The sequence below is a fragment of the Bos mutus genome, chromosome 11 (assembly GCF_027580195.1).
Source record: "Bos mutus isolate GX-2022 chromosome 11, NWIPB_WYAK_1.1, whole genome shotgun sequence".
NCBI classification, from domain to species: Eukaryota; Metazoa; Chordata; class Mammalia; order Artiodactyla; family Bovidae; genus Bos; species Bos mutus.
Window position 1 is genome coordinate 5,619,146 of NC_091627.1, and position 18,209 is coordinate 5,637,354.

At 43.8% G+C, this 18,209-nt stretch overlaps 1 protein-coding gene across 2 annotated transcripts in view; it reads right to left on the bottom strand.

Annotated features, from left to right (window-relative positions):
* NUP214 (nucleoporin 214) overlaps positions 1 to 17,420 on the bottom strand; it is an 89,075-nt gene extending 71,655 nt beyond the window's left edge. The window contains exons 1-11 of one of the 2 annotated variants that reach the window (XM_070378830.1): positions 17,237 to 17,420; positions 14,689 to 14,884; positions 13,893 to 14,044; positions 12,333 to 12,531; positions 11,365 to 11,435; positions 10,778 to 10,841; positions 10,048 to 10,151; positions 8,303 to 8,409; positions 7,616 to 7,682; positions 5,279 to 5,405; positions 3,281 to 3,442 (exon numbers count right to left, since the gene is read on the bottom strand). In XM_070378830.1, the coding sequence (XP_070234931.1) occupies positions 3,281 to 3,442; positions 5,279 to 5,405; positions 7,616 to 7,682; positions 8,303 to 8,409; positions 10,048 to 10,151; positions 10,778 to 10,841; positions 11,365 to 11,435; positions 12,333 to 12,531; positions 13,893 to 14,044; positions 14,689 to 14,884; positions 17,237 to 17,281 (1,294 nt within the window). In that variant the 5' untranslated portion in view covers positions 17,282 to 17,420. The remainder of the gene's footprint in view (positions 1 to 3,280; positions 3,443 to 5,278; positions 5,406 to 7,615; positions 7,683 to 8,302; positions 8,410 to 10,047; positions 10,152 to 10,777; positions 10,842 to 11,364; positions 11,436 to 12,332; positions 12,532 to 13,892; positions 14,045 to 14,688; positions 14,885 to 17,236) is intronic. The other variant, XM_070378829.1, reaches the window with a different exon arrangement.
* Positions 17,421 to 18,209: the final 789 nt, after the last annotated feature.

The window sequence follows — 18,209 nt, forward strand, 5'->3', positions numbered from 1 at the left end:
AAACTTTAACTCAGACCTACGTCTTTTAATAGTCACTAAAACAACTCCAGTTTAATCAAAGATATATCTCCTTTGTTTTGAGATATACAAAAGGATATATAAAACTGTATCTCAAAACAAAGGCGGCAAAAAGTGAATTAAGTCCAAGTGTCTAACAAGCCGGTAAACCTAAAAGTGACCCCCAAAATCACAAAAGATAAAGATTTGACTAAGTACAAAAATAGGCATACAACCAAAAGGTATACTGAAAAAAATCTGCAGATGACAGTAATATGTTTTATTTTTTAAATAAAAATTGAGATTTTAAAAAACTTTTGAGGAGTTCTCTGATGGTCCCGTGGTTGAGTCTGCCTGCCGGTGCAGGGCAAACGGGTTGGGTCCCTAGTCCGGAAAGACTCCACATGCCTTGGGGCAACCAACCCCATGCGCCACAACCGCTGAAGCCCTGGTGCCCTACAGTCTGGGCTCCACAACAAAAGGAGTCACCACAATGAGAAGCCCGAGCGCCGTAACTAAAGAGCAGCCCCTGCCCACCACAACTCAGCATCGCTCACCCCACGCAGCAGTGAAGACCCGGTGCAGTCAAAAATTAACCAATTAAAAAAAAACAAAAATATAAAAGCAACAACAAAAACTTTGGGGACTTTAAATTTTTCATTTATTTCTCAAATTTTTTGGCCATGCCTCGAAGCATGTGAGATCTTAGTTCCCTCACCAGGGATTGAACCCACACCTCCTGTATTGGAAGCACAGAGTCCCAACCACTGGAACACCAGGGAGGTCCTGAGACTTTAACAGGTAAACGCTGGGAATCTAATTCACAGGAAGAAAATATATACATTCTCTCTAGTCAAACACAAATTAAATGAGGCATACTTTGGTTCTCTAAATTACCAAAATATAAATACATATAATCCTCTAGGTGAAGGGGTAAAATAAACCTGAAACTTTTTGTTACCAGGTACCTAATTTAGCAATCTTTGAGAAAACATTAAGTCTCAAAAAAATCATAAAAAATGGACCTTGTAATCCCAATTCTAAGAATAATGCCTATGAAATAACTTAAAAAATGAAAAATATTTAATACAACCCAATGGTAAAATATATTCAACAGAATATTAAACATTCTTAAATAAATCATAAGAATTGCATAAGAACCTGGAAAACACTTAAAATTTAAATAAATGAACTGCATACCAACTATGTATATAATATGATCACAACTATGAAGAAAGACGTTTATGAAAAACCACTGGAAGAAAAAAGACAAGTTTAAATTTTTTTCTATTTTCCAAACTTTCTATAAACAAGTTAATTCTCTAAATTCTCCAAAATTAATCTCCAAATAACTAAGAAAGCAATATTTTTCAATCCAAATATTTATAGGTCTTGGTTCTTTCAAACTGTCAGAGATGACAGTCTATCCTCACTGTATCTAAAAGAATGAAATGCTTAGGATACAACCATGAAAATGCTGGACTTCCCAGGTGGTACTAGTGGTAAAGAATCCCCTGCCAGTGCAGGAGACATAAGAGATGCAGGTTCGATTTCTGGGTCGGGAAAGGCTCCCTGCAGGAGGGCAGAGCAACCCACTCCAGTATTCTTGCCTGGAGAATCCCCAAGGACAGAGAAGCCTGGTGGACTACAGTCCATGGGGTCTCAAAGAGTCGGACATGACTGAAGTGATTTAGCACATAAAAATGCCACTTTCTGAAAACAGAGAACCCCAAGTAAATGTTCACACTTCTTTGAAAGTATAAATACAAGTAAATCTATGAATACTTCCTGGGGCTTCCCTGGTGGTTCAGTGGTAAAGAATCCGCCTTGCAATGTAGGGGGTGCAGGTTCAATCCCTGATTGGGGAACTAAGATTTCACATACTACAGAGTAACTAAGCCCGTGTGCCTCAACTAGAGAGACCGTGGGCTGCAACGGAAGATTTCACAGGCCACAACAAAGAGCTGAAGCAGTCAAATAAGTATTTTAAAAAAAAGAAAGAAAGAAAAAGAAACAAACATCATTCCCCAGGCTCCTGACTTCACAGGGCACACTGCTTATTACATATGGACCCAGAAACTGGGCGTAGGGAGTTCAGGGGACTCAGGACCACTTAAAGGGAAGAAAACAACTCAAGAGTACACACTGTATTGAGATTTTCCAACACAACAGCACCGATACAGTCTATGCAAGGCACCTAGTATATTACTTGGGGTCACACTGACAGTTGATAGGAGCCCAAGTATCCAAGCGGCTCTATTTATGATGTACAATTCACTCTGCACTGGGAAGCAGTGCGGTAAGACACTCTTAAGTGTTCTCAACCATATCCAAACCCACTGGTCCACATATTTCTTACCAGATATAGAATTGGTTACACTATGAGCTTTAAAAACTATATTAGAAGAGAAAAAGCTTACTAGTTATATACTCACAGAATTCAAAAAGAGAAATACAAGTGAAATTCCAAAATATGAAACAATGACCTTCTAAAAAAGTTTATTTTGTTCTCACAGGTGACTGTCATTGAGAAAATGCTGAAAATGCAGACTGGCATTTATATGCATGCATACTTTTGCCTAGAAAATCCCATGGACGGAGGAGCCTGGTAGGCTGCAGTCCACGGGGTCGCTAAGAGTCGGACACGACTGAGCGACTTCACTTTTACTTCACTTTCACTTAAGCGATACCTTCGGGGGTGGACGGGGGAGTGCAGGGGGGAGGAACTAAAGAAAATTAAATACAAAGAGAAAAGAAAATTTCTATGTTCTCACCAGTAGCCACTATCTACCTTTTAGTATCTTACAAGTTGTTTTTTAATGTATATTTTTTCTCACAAAAAAAGGAATCATAGTGCTCTTTCATGGCACGTTCTGCCCTTTCTCTGTTAATAAATATAACATTTTTAACTGTTACATGGCATTTCACTGTATGGATGTACAATCACTTAACCAATTTCTCACATTAAACATGTTGGGTTTCAGATCATATAATGTGGGGTCTTACAACAGGGTATTGTCAGTAAATTACCTAATGGGATCCATCGGGTTGAGCTTCCTTTTTCTCTAAAGTAAAGGTTGGTGAATAAAGCTTGGGGGTGAGAGACAGAAAGTATGTGCATTTGTTCAAGGGGAAGACTGGTCCTGCCTTGAAGAGACAGACTGGCTGACAACGATAACACTTTGCGACCTCACAGTGTTCATCCCAGCAGACACTCCTGTTCGAGCCTGCAGGACCCCCTCTTGGCCACAACCGGGGTGCAGCGGGCAGTGGAGGCACACACCTGATGACTTGGGTTGCCGCTCTCCTTCCAACGAGAGCCGCTCCGGTGTCCTGAGGAGGGACCTTACGCCAGGATTTTGATTGATCATGTAAAAAGGACAAAGCACACCATCTGTCGAAAGTAACATAAGCACTGGAGCAGGTGGAAGAGTCTTCTCCTCATCTGTTAAAAAAGAAAACCAAGGTAATAGAAGAGCCAAGTCAACGGAAGGGCCCCTGAGTGGGAGGCGAAGACAGCCTGAAGTGCAAGGGGTCTCACTGGACTCATCTGCACACAAGCCGCGGTTGGTTCACTCTGATTTGGATCTGAACAGCCCTTATGAATCTGCTCTTTAAAGCAGAGCTGCGATCAGCCAGCCAGTGTACTGCCAGCTGCACAGAGCAACACCAGCAGTTGCGTAGTGGCTCTGACTCTCCCAAAGCTCTGATTTTCGTGTGTGTCCTGGTGTCAGGGAGACAGGTTCAGCATTCCCCCGACCAACACAGGAGTCTCCAGGAAAAATGACAGAAGAGACTCTTGGGGAAAACGCACAGAAGGACATGGCAAAGTGAGTCCAATTACTTTACAGTCCTTCACAGTTGAATGATAAGCACGTATGTTGTCAATTAAGTCTTCGTGAGAATCAAAAGTAACTGAGTGAATCAGACCAAACAGTCTGGTCAGGGAAAGGACAAGGAACTCAGTGGTGCCTGATGCAGATACCTCTCTAAAATGAGGCACATAGTATATGCCTTTTTAAAAATATATATACACATTCCCACTTTGATTCACATAAAACTGACAAATACAAATGGCTATGTACTTAGGGTGTATAACATGATCTGAAGGACACACATTCTGTGAAATGACTACCACAGTCAAGCTAATAAACACATCGCTCAGCTCATGTAGTTACCATTTTGTGTGTGTGGTGAAAACTTTTAAAAAGTTTTTATTGGAGCGTAGCTGATTGACAACGTTGCATTAGTTTCTGCTGTATGGCAAAGTGAATCAGTCATATATATATGTGTGTATATATATACACACACACATCCACTTTTTTAGATTGCTTTCCCACTTGGTCATTATAGAGTATTGAGCAGAGTTCCCTATGCTGGTAATTAGTAATGTCGAGCACCTTTTAATGTACGTTGGCCATCTGTATGCTTTCTTTAGAAAAATGTCTATTCAGGTCCTCTGTCCATTTCCTAATCAGGTTATTTGTTTCGCTTTGCTATTGAGTTGCATGGGTTCCTTATATATTTTGGGTATTAACCCCTTATCAGATCCATGCTTTATAGATTTTTTTTCCACTCCATTCCGCTGCCTTTTCATTATACTGTCTCCTTGGCTCTTTTTTTTTTAATTCTCTTAATTCTTTACACAAGTTTTACAGGTTACACCCCACTTACACTGGCCGCGTGCCCCGCCTCCCTGTAGTCTGTCTCACACCCAGCGGTTCGTACCTCCTGCTCCCCAACTCCTATAATGCCCCTCCCGGCTTCCCTCTCCCTGCTCGCAACCACTAGCTTGCTCTCTAGATCCGTTTCTCACGTTCACATTTCATGGGACTGCAGCCCTGCCAAGATATCAGCAGGGGAGAAGACAGACTCAGAGCACATGCTCAGGCCCCATTTGGAAGTCTGTGCTTGAGGCCTCCATTTTCTTATCCAAGCCATCGAACCAAGTACTGGGATACACCACCTGCCTGGGAGGCCCTGGGAAACCGGGAGGGGCAAAGAAACAAGGTTATGAAGTCGGTGTTCTGTATTTTAGCCATATTCTTACATACACAGAGACACACAGAGTGTGTGACCTCGGTCAATGAATATCCACTTAAATCAGACGAGTGTGGTATAGTGCACACTGTCTCACTCTTTACACAGACACGCTACGACAAGCTAAAGCGCATGGCAGAGAAAGTTCCATCGTGAAAATGTAGAGCTGGATTTGAATATTAACCACGATGGGAAGAAGACTATTTCTGCACGTAGCTTAGCTATGACAGACTATACTTACTGATGGTGATTTCCACTTGGTTAGTGTAATCTATGGCAACTCCCATGGGCAAGGAATCATCACTCTTGTCTGTCACAGGCAGTTCAGCTCGACTAGAATCCTCCAACAGCCAAGATTCCCAACTATTCTGGAAAAAAGAACAAGTAGAAGAAGATACAGTGTTGGTTAGAGCTTTCTCCAGCACTGTTCAAACAGGAAAGGAGAAAAAGGGAACTCACTTGGTTTAGTATTGCATTCCCTGGGACTCTAAAATCTGGAAACAGTCTAAAAGCTATGAACCCCGCAGAAAGCAAGGGGCTCCTTTTCCAAGTCTTTCTATCTGTTCCTGGTGTACAAAGCTCCTGTCTGGTGAATAAATATCACTATCACGAACATTCTCTGACGTGTCCTCCACATCCAAGTGGACTCCTGACACAGGGGGACCATCTAACAGCCGCATGGAGCCAGTCAGCAGCTGCGCTGAGGAATCTGGATGGGGACCAGGAGCGCCAGGTGACAATGACTGCGGCCGTGAGCACACAGCCTAGAAAGCTGCTGGATGCCCTGTGCTCACTCGACCACAGAGACAGAAGGTGACCTCAGCTCGTCTTCCTAATTCTCAGTGTATTTCCTCACACTGGTCAATCTTCCTGCCACTGGATTCCTTGAGAAGCCACCACATCTTTCCAATAAACTCCCCTTTGGCTCATGTTTGCTTGCGTGGGATCTGTTCCCTACAACAAATGACTCCTGGTTTTTAAAAATCATGGACATTTTGTCTAACTTTCAATGCTTTCAAAACTGGGCAGCATGAATTAAAGGAGGAATAATTTTCAACGAGAAAGAGAAAAACAAAAAAACTGTTCAGGAAAGAAAACAATCGTGATCCAAGCCTTAGGCATGAAGTGAACAGTCACGTTCACAATAACGTTAGTAAATGAAATGGGTTCCAACTTTGAAAAACAATCGGCAATACAACAATACACAAAACAAAGACTGCTTGCTAATCACTACAGGGCAAAATACACCAATTTCAGCTTTGGTTTTGTGGAATATGAGATGCAGGTGATAACAGCTGAAAGGTGGGCGTGGAGCAGGTGTGCCAAAGGCAAGGGTGGGTACTGAGATGGTCCTCTCACAGTGTACGCGGTAAAACCTTAAGAATCGAAGGTAAAAATGATCACTTAAAGTTCAAAGGTAACAAGTAGAAGAGACTAAAACAGTGCTTTAATCCTATTGAAAGGAAGGACGGGGAAGTCTAAAGGCCACATGTGAGCTAAATCCTCATTTGCATCATGGCCAATAATTTAAAGTTAACAATCGATAACCAGTGATGCAGTAGATTATTATTTCGGGATAAGGAGATAACCATTAAGAGAGAGAGACCACAAGTTAAAAATAGTCTCTTTTGGAGAACGGGACAGACCAGGACAGGATGGGAAGGGCTGATATTTCACGTATAAGCCCTTTTCCACTACCTGACTTTTCAACCATGAACATAAATTACTCTGATAAAAAGCAAAAATCAAAGAGTTTCTTAATGTGTGAATACACAAAATACTTGTGCTATCAGGAGACTGTTACTGAAGTTAACCCAAGAGCAGCGAATCAAGAGTGCTGGACTCTGAGAGCTAAGCACTCATGGTGGGCCGCCTTGCCACTCAAGAGAAGGGTGGATAAATGTTGAATGGTTGAAGAGGCACAGGATGCACAGAACATTTTCAAACTCCAGGTAGACTTTTAAAACGGGAAAGTTTTCGGCTGAGGAGCTGTGTCTCCTGTGTAGTCACTCTGCATAAGGGTAGTGTACCATGACAACCTCAGCCCACTCTGGCCTGCAAGGAGCACAAAGCAGAAGAAGATGGGGCTTGTCTACACAGATGCTTTTAGCTTTCTGGTGGTTTTCCAAACAAGGTATTTCTGAAGAGTCACAGTTTGGTCTGACTTGCATGTCTCTTCCATAGTCAAGGATGGGTTATAGTTCACTGAATAGAAGAGGCAGATTCAAGTAATAAGGAGAAAATAAAGACAGTTAAACAGAACAAAGCAGAAAAAGCCTCCTACACACCCAGGTACACTCCTATTGGAATACATTTGATTATGACCATGGTTATGAGGTATTCATGGAGGGTGCAAACAGAGGGCTTCAGATAACACTGAAGGAACTGTTGAATCTAACACCCAAGTCTGTCCAACACAATACCCGAGCCATTTGGCCAACAGCTTTTTTAAGCTGTGCTCTCATCCGGAAACTCAATAAAAGGGGTGTGACTTCAGCTAAATCTTAACCTCACAGTTAAACCCTCCAAAATCTCTGAGAACAACATCACAGAAAAGTGGCAAAAGAGAAACATTTACCTGGCTGCTCTGTCGCGCGAGGATGCTGACTTCTGTGGAAGCCGCGGATGCTGCCAGCACTAAATCCCTTCAAAGAATAAAACCGGAAGGCCATTAAATTCAAACGCAATAGCTGTACCTTGACTTGAGTCAGTGGTGACACCTACAAAGCTTCCCTCTAGATGTCAAGGAGAAAGGCGAGCGTTTATACCTCGTTGAAGGTAAGATTTTGGACATAAAGCTTTACTTTTTAGTTCATAGGTCAGAGCCCTGGAGACTCAGCCAACTGTCTCCTTACTTAAGACAAAGGGGAGACACTACAGAATCAATTCAGAGCCCAGCAAATATACCACCCTTAGGAGAGAATAACCTAACTGAAGGAAGAGAAGCTTTGTTTCAAGAAATCCAGCTTTCAAAGGGACACTTCAGCTCAGAGGGAAACTTTTAATATGTTCCTTAAATATCTGTATTTTCTTAAGTCATCAGTGGACTTATTGAGAAAATGGGATTTTTAAGTTTAGTGTGTATTCACGCTATGTAATTCAAGACTGGGGAAACAGATGTAGTAGTCAGAAAGGCATTATCCAACATGAGCTGAATATATGTTTAGGGCATCTCCAACCTCTATTCTCCTCTCTCACAGAGAGGAGACAAAGCAGAACAAGCAGGACAAAATGGCTCAGGTGTGCCCCCTCGCCCACAGCTCACCACTCTTCAATGTAGCTGAGGTAGTAACGATGCTGCCTCTCCGTACAGCTGCCGTAACAGGGCTCCATGAAGTTCATAAACACCTCAGGGTGCTTTTCCTCTTTTTTCTACATTGAACAGAATGAGAAAAAAAAAAAACCTCATGGGTGATTTTTCTTTAATCCTACAAAGTTAAGAATCTCAAAAGATAAAATCCTTTAAGTTTTATGAGAAAATATACTAAAAAAAAAAAAAAGAAAATACACTCAAAATACATAGACACACTATAAAGACAATACAAAGAACAGAAACATTGGCCATGGACCAAACTGAATTCAAACCTGTCTATCACTTCAGCATGGATAGATTACTCAACTTCTCTGATAATGCTTTCTCCTATGTATGATGGACCTACACCTAAAGGAAATCAATCCTGAATACTCACTGGAGGGACTGATGCTGAAGTTGAAGCACCAATACTCTGGCCACCTGATGCAAAGAGCCAACTCACTAGAAAAGACCCTCATGCTGGGAAAGATCAGAGGCAGGAGGAGAAGGGGACAACAGAGGGTTAGATGGTTGGATGGCATCACCGACCCAATGGACATGAGTCTGAGCAAGCTCCAGGAGATGGTGAAGGACAGGGAAGCCTGGCGTGCTGCAGTCCAAGCAGTCGCAGAGAGTTGGACACGACTCAGCGACTGAACAGCAACAACAAATGATGAACCTAAAAAAATCTACATCAAAGGCTGTTTTAAGTGAGATATGAAAGGATACATAGAAAGTTTCTAATCCAGTGCATGGAACATAAACGGTACTCAGCAAATGCTAGTGTTAGTATTATCCCTGGGAATAGAAAATCTTAATCTTGAAATACGTTACGTTAAGTCACTTCAGTTGTGTCTGACTCTGTGTGACCCCATAGACGGTAGCCTACCAGGCTCCCCCGTCCCTGGGATTCTCCAGGCAAGAACACTGGAGTGGGTTGCCATTTCCTTCTCCAATGAATGAAAGTGAAAAGTGAAAGTGAAGTCGCTCAGTCGTGTCCGACTCTTAGCGACCCCATGGACTGTAGCCCACCAGGCTCCCCCGTCCCTGGAATTCTCCAGGCAAGAACACTGGAGTGGGTTGCGATTTCCTTCTGCAATGCATGAAAGTGAAAAGTGAAAGTGAAGTCGCTCAGTCGTGTCCGACTCTTAGCGACCCCATGGACTGTAGCCTACCGGGCTCCTCCGTCCATGGGATTTTCCAGGCAAGAGTACTGGAGTGGGGTGCCACTGCCTTCTCTGAATCTTGAAATAAGGCACCTTAACAAACTTATTTTTAAAATTTGATATTGTCAGGAACCCAAAAGAGTTAATAAAAACGAGGCACTTTTTTCTCATATCCAATTGGCAAAGATTAAAAATGGTCCCACTGCATATTGACACACTTTGTTGTTCAGTCGCTGAAAAAGTGAATGAATTTTGAAAATCAAGGTATTTTCTTGCTTTTCTAAAATGACTTCATCAGATTAACACCTATCACAACTCACAGTTTACAGCTTAAAGTTTGAGGATTTTTTCACCATGTGACTCAACAATAGAACGTGCTCTAAGTGGACACCACCATTTTGGTCCTCAGGCCCCTAGTGCAGCATTAAAAAAATCTCACACCTCAAGTGGTACCACTGCCAGTAAGGAAAGGAGAGAGACGCCTAAAGCCTCTAACTTTATTAGAAGACTTCTATAATTCTCAAATAATCAAGACACCCCTTTCACACGTACCGGGAGCAGAGCCATCACCACATCTGGAGCCGTTTCCAAGGTCCCATCCGCCGCGGCATACACTATCGTGAATTCGTATGTGCCGATCCACAGAACGTCCAGAACTGAAAGACACACATCCTAATAAACCACCTTTGTGCTTGGGATAACCCCTGTACATTATAAAACTATCAGCTCATAGATAAATATCCAACTACTATAGCTTTTAAAAAGGTCTAGACTTCACTAAATATAATTCACAAAGATTCAAAAAGCCCAAATTCATTCCAGAGGGGTATTTTACCCCCAGCAGATGATAATCAAAGCAAATAATGAAGAATTCTAATTAAAAAAAAAAAAAAGTCAGGATCCATTTAACGTCATTTACCACGTGACACAGGTACCTACTAGAGAATTACCGTTACAGTGACTTAATCGTGTGTGTACGCTGTGCTCAGTCATGTAGCCATGTTCAACTCTTTGCCACCCGTGGACTGTAGACCACCAGGCTTCTCTGTCCAGGGGATTTCCCAGGCAAGAAGACTGGAGTGGGTTGCCATTTCCTTCTCCAGGGGATCGTCCCATCCCAGGGATCGAGACCTAATTAGCTAACTGAAACAATGACAGTTTTCACACAGGACACCAGCACTTTCCTGAGCCGGTATGCAGGCACCTCACACGGTCTAACATTTCTGCACTACAGACAGTGCCTCATTAGACGTCAGCCTAGTAAGAAAGGCAGATGTGTTACCTCTGACGGGATGGTCTGCCTCATAAAATGGAGGACAAGGAATGACTTTTTTTTCTTGCAAAGTCTGAAAGAGATTTGAAAAAAACAGTGTCAAACAAAGCAATCCCCAGACCGCAAATCCAACAACTGTATTATCATTTTACAGGCCAATGCCCTAAAAGAACATGTACCAAATTTCATGTAACAACTTTTTGAAACGGTAAAGAAGAAACAGAACCTGAACCTCAAACCTATTCCGCCACGTTCACCACCCTGTACCCTGCAGAGAACAGGAGGAACACACGACAGCACGGGCCTCGGCACTGCCCGCGAGCCTCTCCTTCTCAACCAGGTCTGATCAGACATACACAGATTCTCTGCCAATTTATACTGAAGAGTATTCATGAATATTATCTCTGGAAGACCACAGGAAAAGGATGACAGAGTGGACACGCGACAACTCTTTCCTGCATTCTCTTGGGTACAGACAGATTTTTTGCAATGAACATAAATTATATTTTAATAGGAAAAAACAGCAAAAATACTACCAAACCAACCCCAAAACAGTTACTTGATAAAAACGCTCTGAAGCCCAAGGCAAGACTTACAGGAAGATACTGGACCACAGTTCCATTCTGCTTCCCCACAGCCAGCTGCTTTCCTTTGGGGCTCCAGCACACTGGACAGAGAAGAAAATACTACCAATTAAAAACTGAAGAAAATGGAGCAAACCATGAGATATGTACCAAAACAGCCATGTAATCACCACTTCAGGCTTCCCTGGTGGCTTAGCGTAAAAGATCCACCTGCCAATGCAGGGGGTGCAGGTTTGATTCCTGGCTCAGGAAGATCTCTTGGAAAAGGAAATGGCAACCTACTCCAGTATTCTTGCCTGGGAAATCCCATGGATAGAAGAGCCTGGCGTGCTGCAGTCCATGGGGTTGCAAAAGGGTCCGACATGACTTAGCGACTAAATGACAACAATTACCACTTTGTGTTCCTCTTTCTGTCAGTCCATGGAAGACTGTGGGGTCATCCTTACTTGGCAAAGTAAAAAAAGAAACATCATGTCGATGACACAGTTGAATTGTGATTTGTTACTGGGCCACTGAATCAGTTGCTAAAAAGGCTTTTTCAATGGAATATTGCCCAGAAAGCTGTAAAGTGCAGAAAACTCCAATTTTTAGATAAATCGAGGAGGGTAGAAAAGGTTTTCAAATATCAAGAAATCTTTCTCTTGCTTCTATTGGATATTTTCTAATGTTTTCCCCCTAAGGTATAAATGACCGTTTCAGAGTCTGATCTTTTAGGTCAAAATAATTATTTCAACAACACAGTTCTAAACCAAACATTTCTATACCCAAACATTTCACCAGAAAGCCCATGCACACTGAAGGTGAATCATGTGTGCTGTGTGGCTTCAAGGACAGTAACTACAGAAATAAAATACACTCTCTCCACTTCTACCAAAAAAACAAGTATGACAAAGAGCCCCATTTGCTTTTTTCCTCAGAGATTAATTTTTAAATAGATGACCATTACCATATGTTACAGAGTAAAAGACGTCATTACTCACCAGACGTTACTCCTACTGTGGAAGGAAGGGTCGCACACACTTTCACTGTCTCTGTGACTTGTAGGACTGCAATGCTGCCGTCGGCCAGACAAACTGCCACCATGGAGGAGACCGCAGGGTTCCACTTCATGTCAATCACCAAGCCTCCCACATCTTTCAAGAGCTTATGATATGCAAACGGACGTTTCTGCTGTTTAGCCTTTTAAAACAAATGCCCAGAGGCAAAAATAAACAGATAAATACAGAGACATTCAATGGTCCAAGGAAATTATTGAATATGCAAGCTTTTTCAAATTACAGTTCGGTTTTCCCCATGACCATGAAAAAAAACTGTAGCTCTACACAACAGTCTATTTGTTACAGACAATTTTAACATAATTTTGAAAATGGCCATCAATTATTGTAGCATACTCAGAGGGACTCTCAACAGGGAATATGCAAATGCAAAATAATGGATAAAGAGCATAAACAAAATAAAAACTGAGACTCTGCTTCTTAATAGTGTTGGGTCCTTGAATTTTAGAGAGTGTTCATCTTAAAATACTGAGCTTATTTTAATTGGTATGCAGAAGCCCCAGCAGGCTTCAAAATTCCAAAATAGCCTCAGTGAACGATCTGCTGTCGAAGGCTAACGAAAGATTAATGATATAAAAGGTGCTTCGATATGTATGGTTGAGTCCCTTCACCGTTCAGCTGAAACTATCACAACATTGCTAATCAGCTATATCCCAAAACAAAATTAAATGTTTAATAAAACAAGAAAGAAAGAGAGACCACCTGAGGCCACATTAAAGGCGTGCAGGCCCCGCACACACGCTAATCTTCTATCAGCAACCCCGCCGTTGAGCCATTGCTGCGAAACTCCTTGCCAAAGCCTTTGGAGCTGAGGCATGGTGTTTCAGGGGCACGAGCCTGCTGCATCCCCCTTTCCCCAGGAGAGGAATAAAGAAATTCCTTTCTACTTAAAAAAAAAAAAAAGTGCCTCAAACAAACAAAACCCCCCAAGTACTGCTGTACTCTTGGATGGTTACTTAACTCTTTGGGCCTGTTTCTCTATCTCTGAGATGAAGACCATGATACCGAGTGTATAAGGCTAGTATAGAGCCAAGAGGGGCAGGCGTGAATGAAAACACGGCACGCAAAGCACTAGCACAGGGCCTGGCATGCGGTCAATACAAACACTCAATCTTACTACTACCATTACTAAACAGCCTGGGATGGAAGAACACTGCAGGAGGAGGCCAGAGACCCAGCATGCAGGAACTTCTGACACTGTCTACTAACTCTGTGGCCTCAGGCGAGTCACTTAGAGTCCCTGAGCTCTGGCTGTCTCAAGTGTAAATGAGAAATGATAGCACCCTGGGGCAGATGGTATTACAAAATAATTTCTTGAAGTCCCTATTATCGCAAAGATCTTGATTTATGATTCTATAATTAAGGACCTCTTAAAAACCCGAATTCAAATCTAGAAAAAGAATTCAAAGGTCAACCAGGAACTTCTAGGTTATGATTCAATACCAGGCACTCTTCCTAAGTCCCTAGAATCTGCCGGCAGCGTACCTCATTTGAGAATGTGCGAACATCAAAAAAAGCAATAACGGAACCATATTCACTGGACGTCATGCACACGGACAGTGTGAGGCTATCGCAGCTCAGGGCCAGGTGATGTATCGGGAATTTCATAGGAACCAGCAAGCTTTGAACTTTATCGACTGAAAACAAAAAACAGAGAGCAGAAAATGGAATGTTTGAAGCATAAGCCACAAACTCTATTCAGGTCTATGTGAAACCATTCTTGCATCTACATAAACGTACGCACCCTGATACCACGTTGTGCAGAAGCACTGCAGCTTCCTTACAGATGGCTAATGCTGCACTGAGTATCGTAGGGACTCTCCCTCATACGGCCTGGGGAAACCAACTGTGACCACAGCCCTGGTTCAATCTAGTCCTGTACCATATTTCTGCAACAATGCTCCAAACAGTACACGTTCCCATGTGTTTGGATGATGCTGTCGTGACAACTAAAAGGCCATGCAGCAAAATTCTTCTCCTAGAGAGCCAGAACCCAAGTTGAACTGAACAACAAAAAAAATGTGTGGCACAAAGGTAAGCCGTTCTTCCCTCTGAGTTCAGAGGAACAAGTCATCAGAAGAGAAATACAAAGGACCAGCGAGAACACCCAGGAAGGCTTCCAGCAGCCCATCTAGCACTTCCTCTTCTTGGGGGTCAACCTCAGGACCCCCAAAACTACTAAGAGTAGTTTTACTTTTACTATGTAAACTTGAGAAGCAAATGACATTAGCACTTCACTATGCTCCTCTCTCTATCATGCAACGTAAACCAAGTAACTTACCTATCTTATTAGGATCATCTCCAGGTTTATTCTGAATAAGAAGATTTTTAGTAGAAAAAACGTGCAATCCACTGGCTCCACCAGCAAAGACCAGGCCGTATTTGTTGGACACAGAAAGCAGACTTGAGCGTTCCTTGGGCAACTCCTCAGGAGAATCAAAGATTCTCACTTTCTTCAGTGCTCTAAACTGAAAATCCTATGGTGCAGGGTCAAAACAAGATCAATTCAGGGAAAACAGGACATTAGCTTATCTGTCATATTCTGGTACACCAAAATATATATTACCCTGCGAGTAAAGACTGTGTGGCCGGTTTGACCCCTGGGTGGGGCAGATCCCCTGGAGGAGGCAATGCCAACTCACTCCAATATTCTTGCCTAGAAGATTCTATGGAAAGAGGAGCCTGGTGGGCTACAGTCCATGGACTTGCAAAAGTTGGATGCGACTGAGCATGCACACGTTAAGTTGTACTATACATATTTTTTCCCCTTCAACTCTAAACCTATCTTTAAATCAAGGTTTTAGTGAAAAGAATGTAAGTCTCCTTTTGCTTACACTCTAAAAGACATAAAAACCAAAGACAGCCTTTCTCAGCCTTCATTTGTGTACCTTTACAGTGTTTCCTATGGCTTCCTTTGTGGCTCAGGTGGGAAAGAATCTACCTGCAATGCGGGAGACCTGGGTTGGGAAGATCCCCTGGAGAAGGGACAGGCTACCCACTCCAGTATTCTGGCCTGGAGAATTCCATGGACTGTATAGTCCATAGGGTCGCAAAGAGGCGGACACGACCGAGCGCCTTTTACTCACTACACTACACGGTGTTTTCTACAGGATCCCCACATACTAATTTACTTGGATGTGAGGTTTAAACATATTTGGTAAAAGAGTAACTGAAATAATCTTCTTAATTACAACTGCATATGGTGATGAGAAATCCACACGGCTTTCCAGGTGAGACCATAGTTCAGTTCAGTCACTCACTGTGACTCTTTGCGACCCTATGGACTGCAGCATGCCAGGCTTCCCTGTCCATCACCAACTCCTGGAGCTTGCTCAAACTCGTCCATTGAGTCAGTGATGCCACCCAACCATCTCATCCTCTGTAGCCCCCTTTTCCTCCTGCCCTCAGTCTTTCCCTGCATCAGGGTCTTTTCCAACGAGTCAGTCGCATCAGGTGGCCAAAGAATTGGAGCTTCAACTTTAGCATCAGTTCTTCCAATAAATGTTCAGGACTGATTTCCTTTAGGATGGACTGGTTTGATCTCCTTGCTGTCCAAGGGACTCTTAAGAGTCTTCTCCAGCACCATAAAGTTTTCAGTTTTTTGTTAATTCTCATCCTGATAACCTCTGGGTCTTGGTAATCAGAAACTCAATGTGAGACCACCATTTTCTGAGTCTGTGGTTCTAAAACCTTTTTATCCTTCTGCCCCAACCTACATGAGGAACAGGGCACACTCTCACTGGGTTGGTCACCCTTGGCAGAGATTCTCAAGAAGAGACTTCTACTCTTAACATGGTATGGATTACTACTTCCTAATGCATTTCAGTGAGTTGTTGTTCAAATGCCTAAAATCTTCCCATGACTTATTAATATTTCCTTTCTATGGACATGAGTGTGAGCAAGCTCTGGGAGTTGGTGATGGACAGGGAAGCCTGGCAGTGCCGCAGTCCATGGGGTCGAAGAGTTGGACATGCCCGAGCGACTGAACTGAGCTGAAATTGGGATCATCTGATCCTCTCAAGTTTCCTGACTTCAGGAGGATTTCCAGTACCAAAAACGGACCTCCAATTCTAGTTAATTAAAGGACCTGTGGGCTTCCCTGGTGGCTCAGACAGTAAAGAATCCGCCTGCAAGGCGGCAGACATGGGTTTAATTTCTGAGTCAGGAAGATCCCCTGGAGGAGAGGTTGGCAACCCACTCCAGTATTCTTGCCTGAGAATCCCATGGACGGAGGAATCCAGGGGGCTACAGCCCATGGGGTCCCAAGGAGTCGGGAACGACTAAACACAACAAAAACAAAAGCGCCTGTAGGATAAGGGATGATCCCTGCTCTGCGTTAAGCAAGCCTGGGTTACAGGCTTGAACTAGTTCAGCGACAGAGGAGAGAATCTTTAAAACTGCTCACAACAACCTAGATTTCAGTCCGCCCGTCAAAGGCGGCTTTGGGTAAGTTACTTTCCGAGCCTCTATTTGCTCTTCTACATTAACAAGTACTTCCTAGGGTCGCTGTGATAGTTACCAGTGCCTGGCATGCAAGCAAACGCTCAATAAACAACAGTTATTCCCATACTCCGACGACCACATTAAAGTAACTACGATAACTCAGGAAGCTCGCGCAAGACCAACAGGGGACGCGGAAAGTACATTCCGTGGGGCTTTCACGCCCGCTGCACGGCAGAGCGCTCCAGGACGCGGTAACAAGAACTTGCATCGCCTCACACCGTTCAGCCAGGAGGCGGGGCAGCGGACACCCGCGCTTCCCGGGTCAGGGAGGCGCCAAGGCAATACCAGGATTAAGGAAGGGTGGGAGGCCCTGGCCAACACCTGACCTTCATCTCCCGCTCAGGGATCACGGCATCCATTTCGTCTCCCATCGCGCGGCCCTCAGTTGGTGAAAGGAGCCACCACCACCGCCGCCCGCGGCCTGGCCCACGCAGCCCAGGTCTTTCCGAGGCCAACTTCCTCCCCTCAGAGCTTGCGACGAGCTGCACAACTCGCACTTCCGGCGCGCTTTTGGTGACGGCACACATTTCGATCCGCGGCGTGGCTGAGGAAAGCTGAGGGGACCTTCTGAAGTCGCGCGGCCGCCTCCTAGCAGCCGTCTCCCATTGGTCGGCTCGGAAGAGTAGGAGGCGTGGCCTGGCAGTCACTGCGCCTGCGCCCGGCTGCTCCCCGGCCGCCGCTGTCGTCTGCAGGTGGCGTGGGTTCGCCTCGTGTGGGTTTCCTTTAGTCTGTAGTGCAAGCGCGAGATATCCACGCTCGTTTCGTTGAGGCTTCACAGTAATCTTTGGATGTAGGTGGTTATTAATAGTTTCGATTTCAAAGGTGTTAGGAACTTGACAAGTATTTCCAAGGGGCAGCTTCTGAGAAAGGCTTTGGACGGGGTGTGGAAGGAAAAGTTGTTCAGAAAGTTGATGGGACGGGGCCTCGCCCCTGGTGTTTCTGAAGGCTGAAAGGGGAGATTAAAGGACCCCAGCGATCAGCTTTGTTTACTTTTTTCAAGGTAGTCATTTCTGGAGCAAGAGCCCGTGAAAGTGAAAGTCTCTCAATCGTGTCCGACTCTTTGCGACCCCATGGACTATACAGTCCATGGAATTCTCCAGGCCAGAATACTGCAGTGGGTAGCCTTTCCCTTCTCCAGGGAATCTTCCCAACCCAGGGATTGAACCCAGGTCTTCCGCATTGCAGGCGGTCTCTTTACCAACTGAGCCATGTGTAATTGAATCTTCAAGACGTCCTAGTCACCTAGGGATTATCGTTGCCATTTAACTGATGAGGCAACTAGAAGCACAGAAAAGTCAA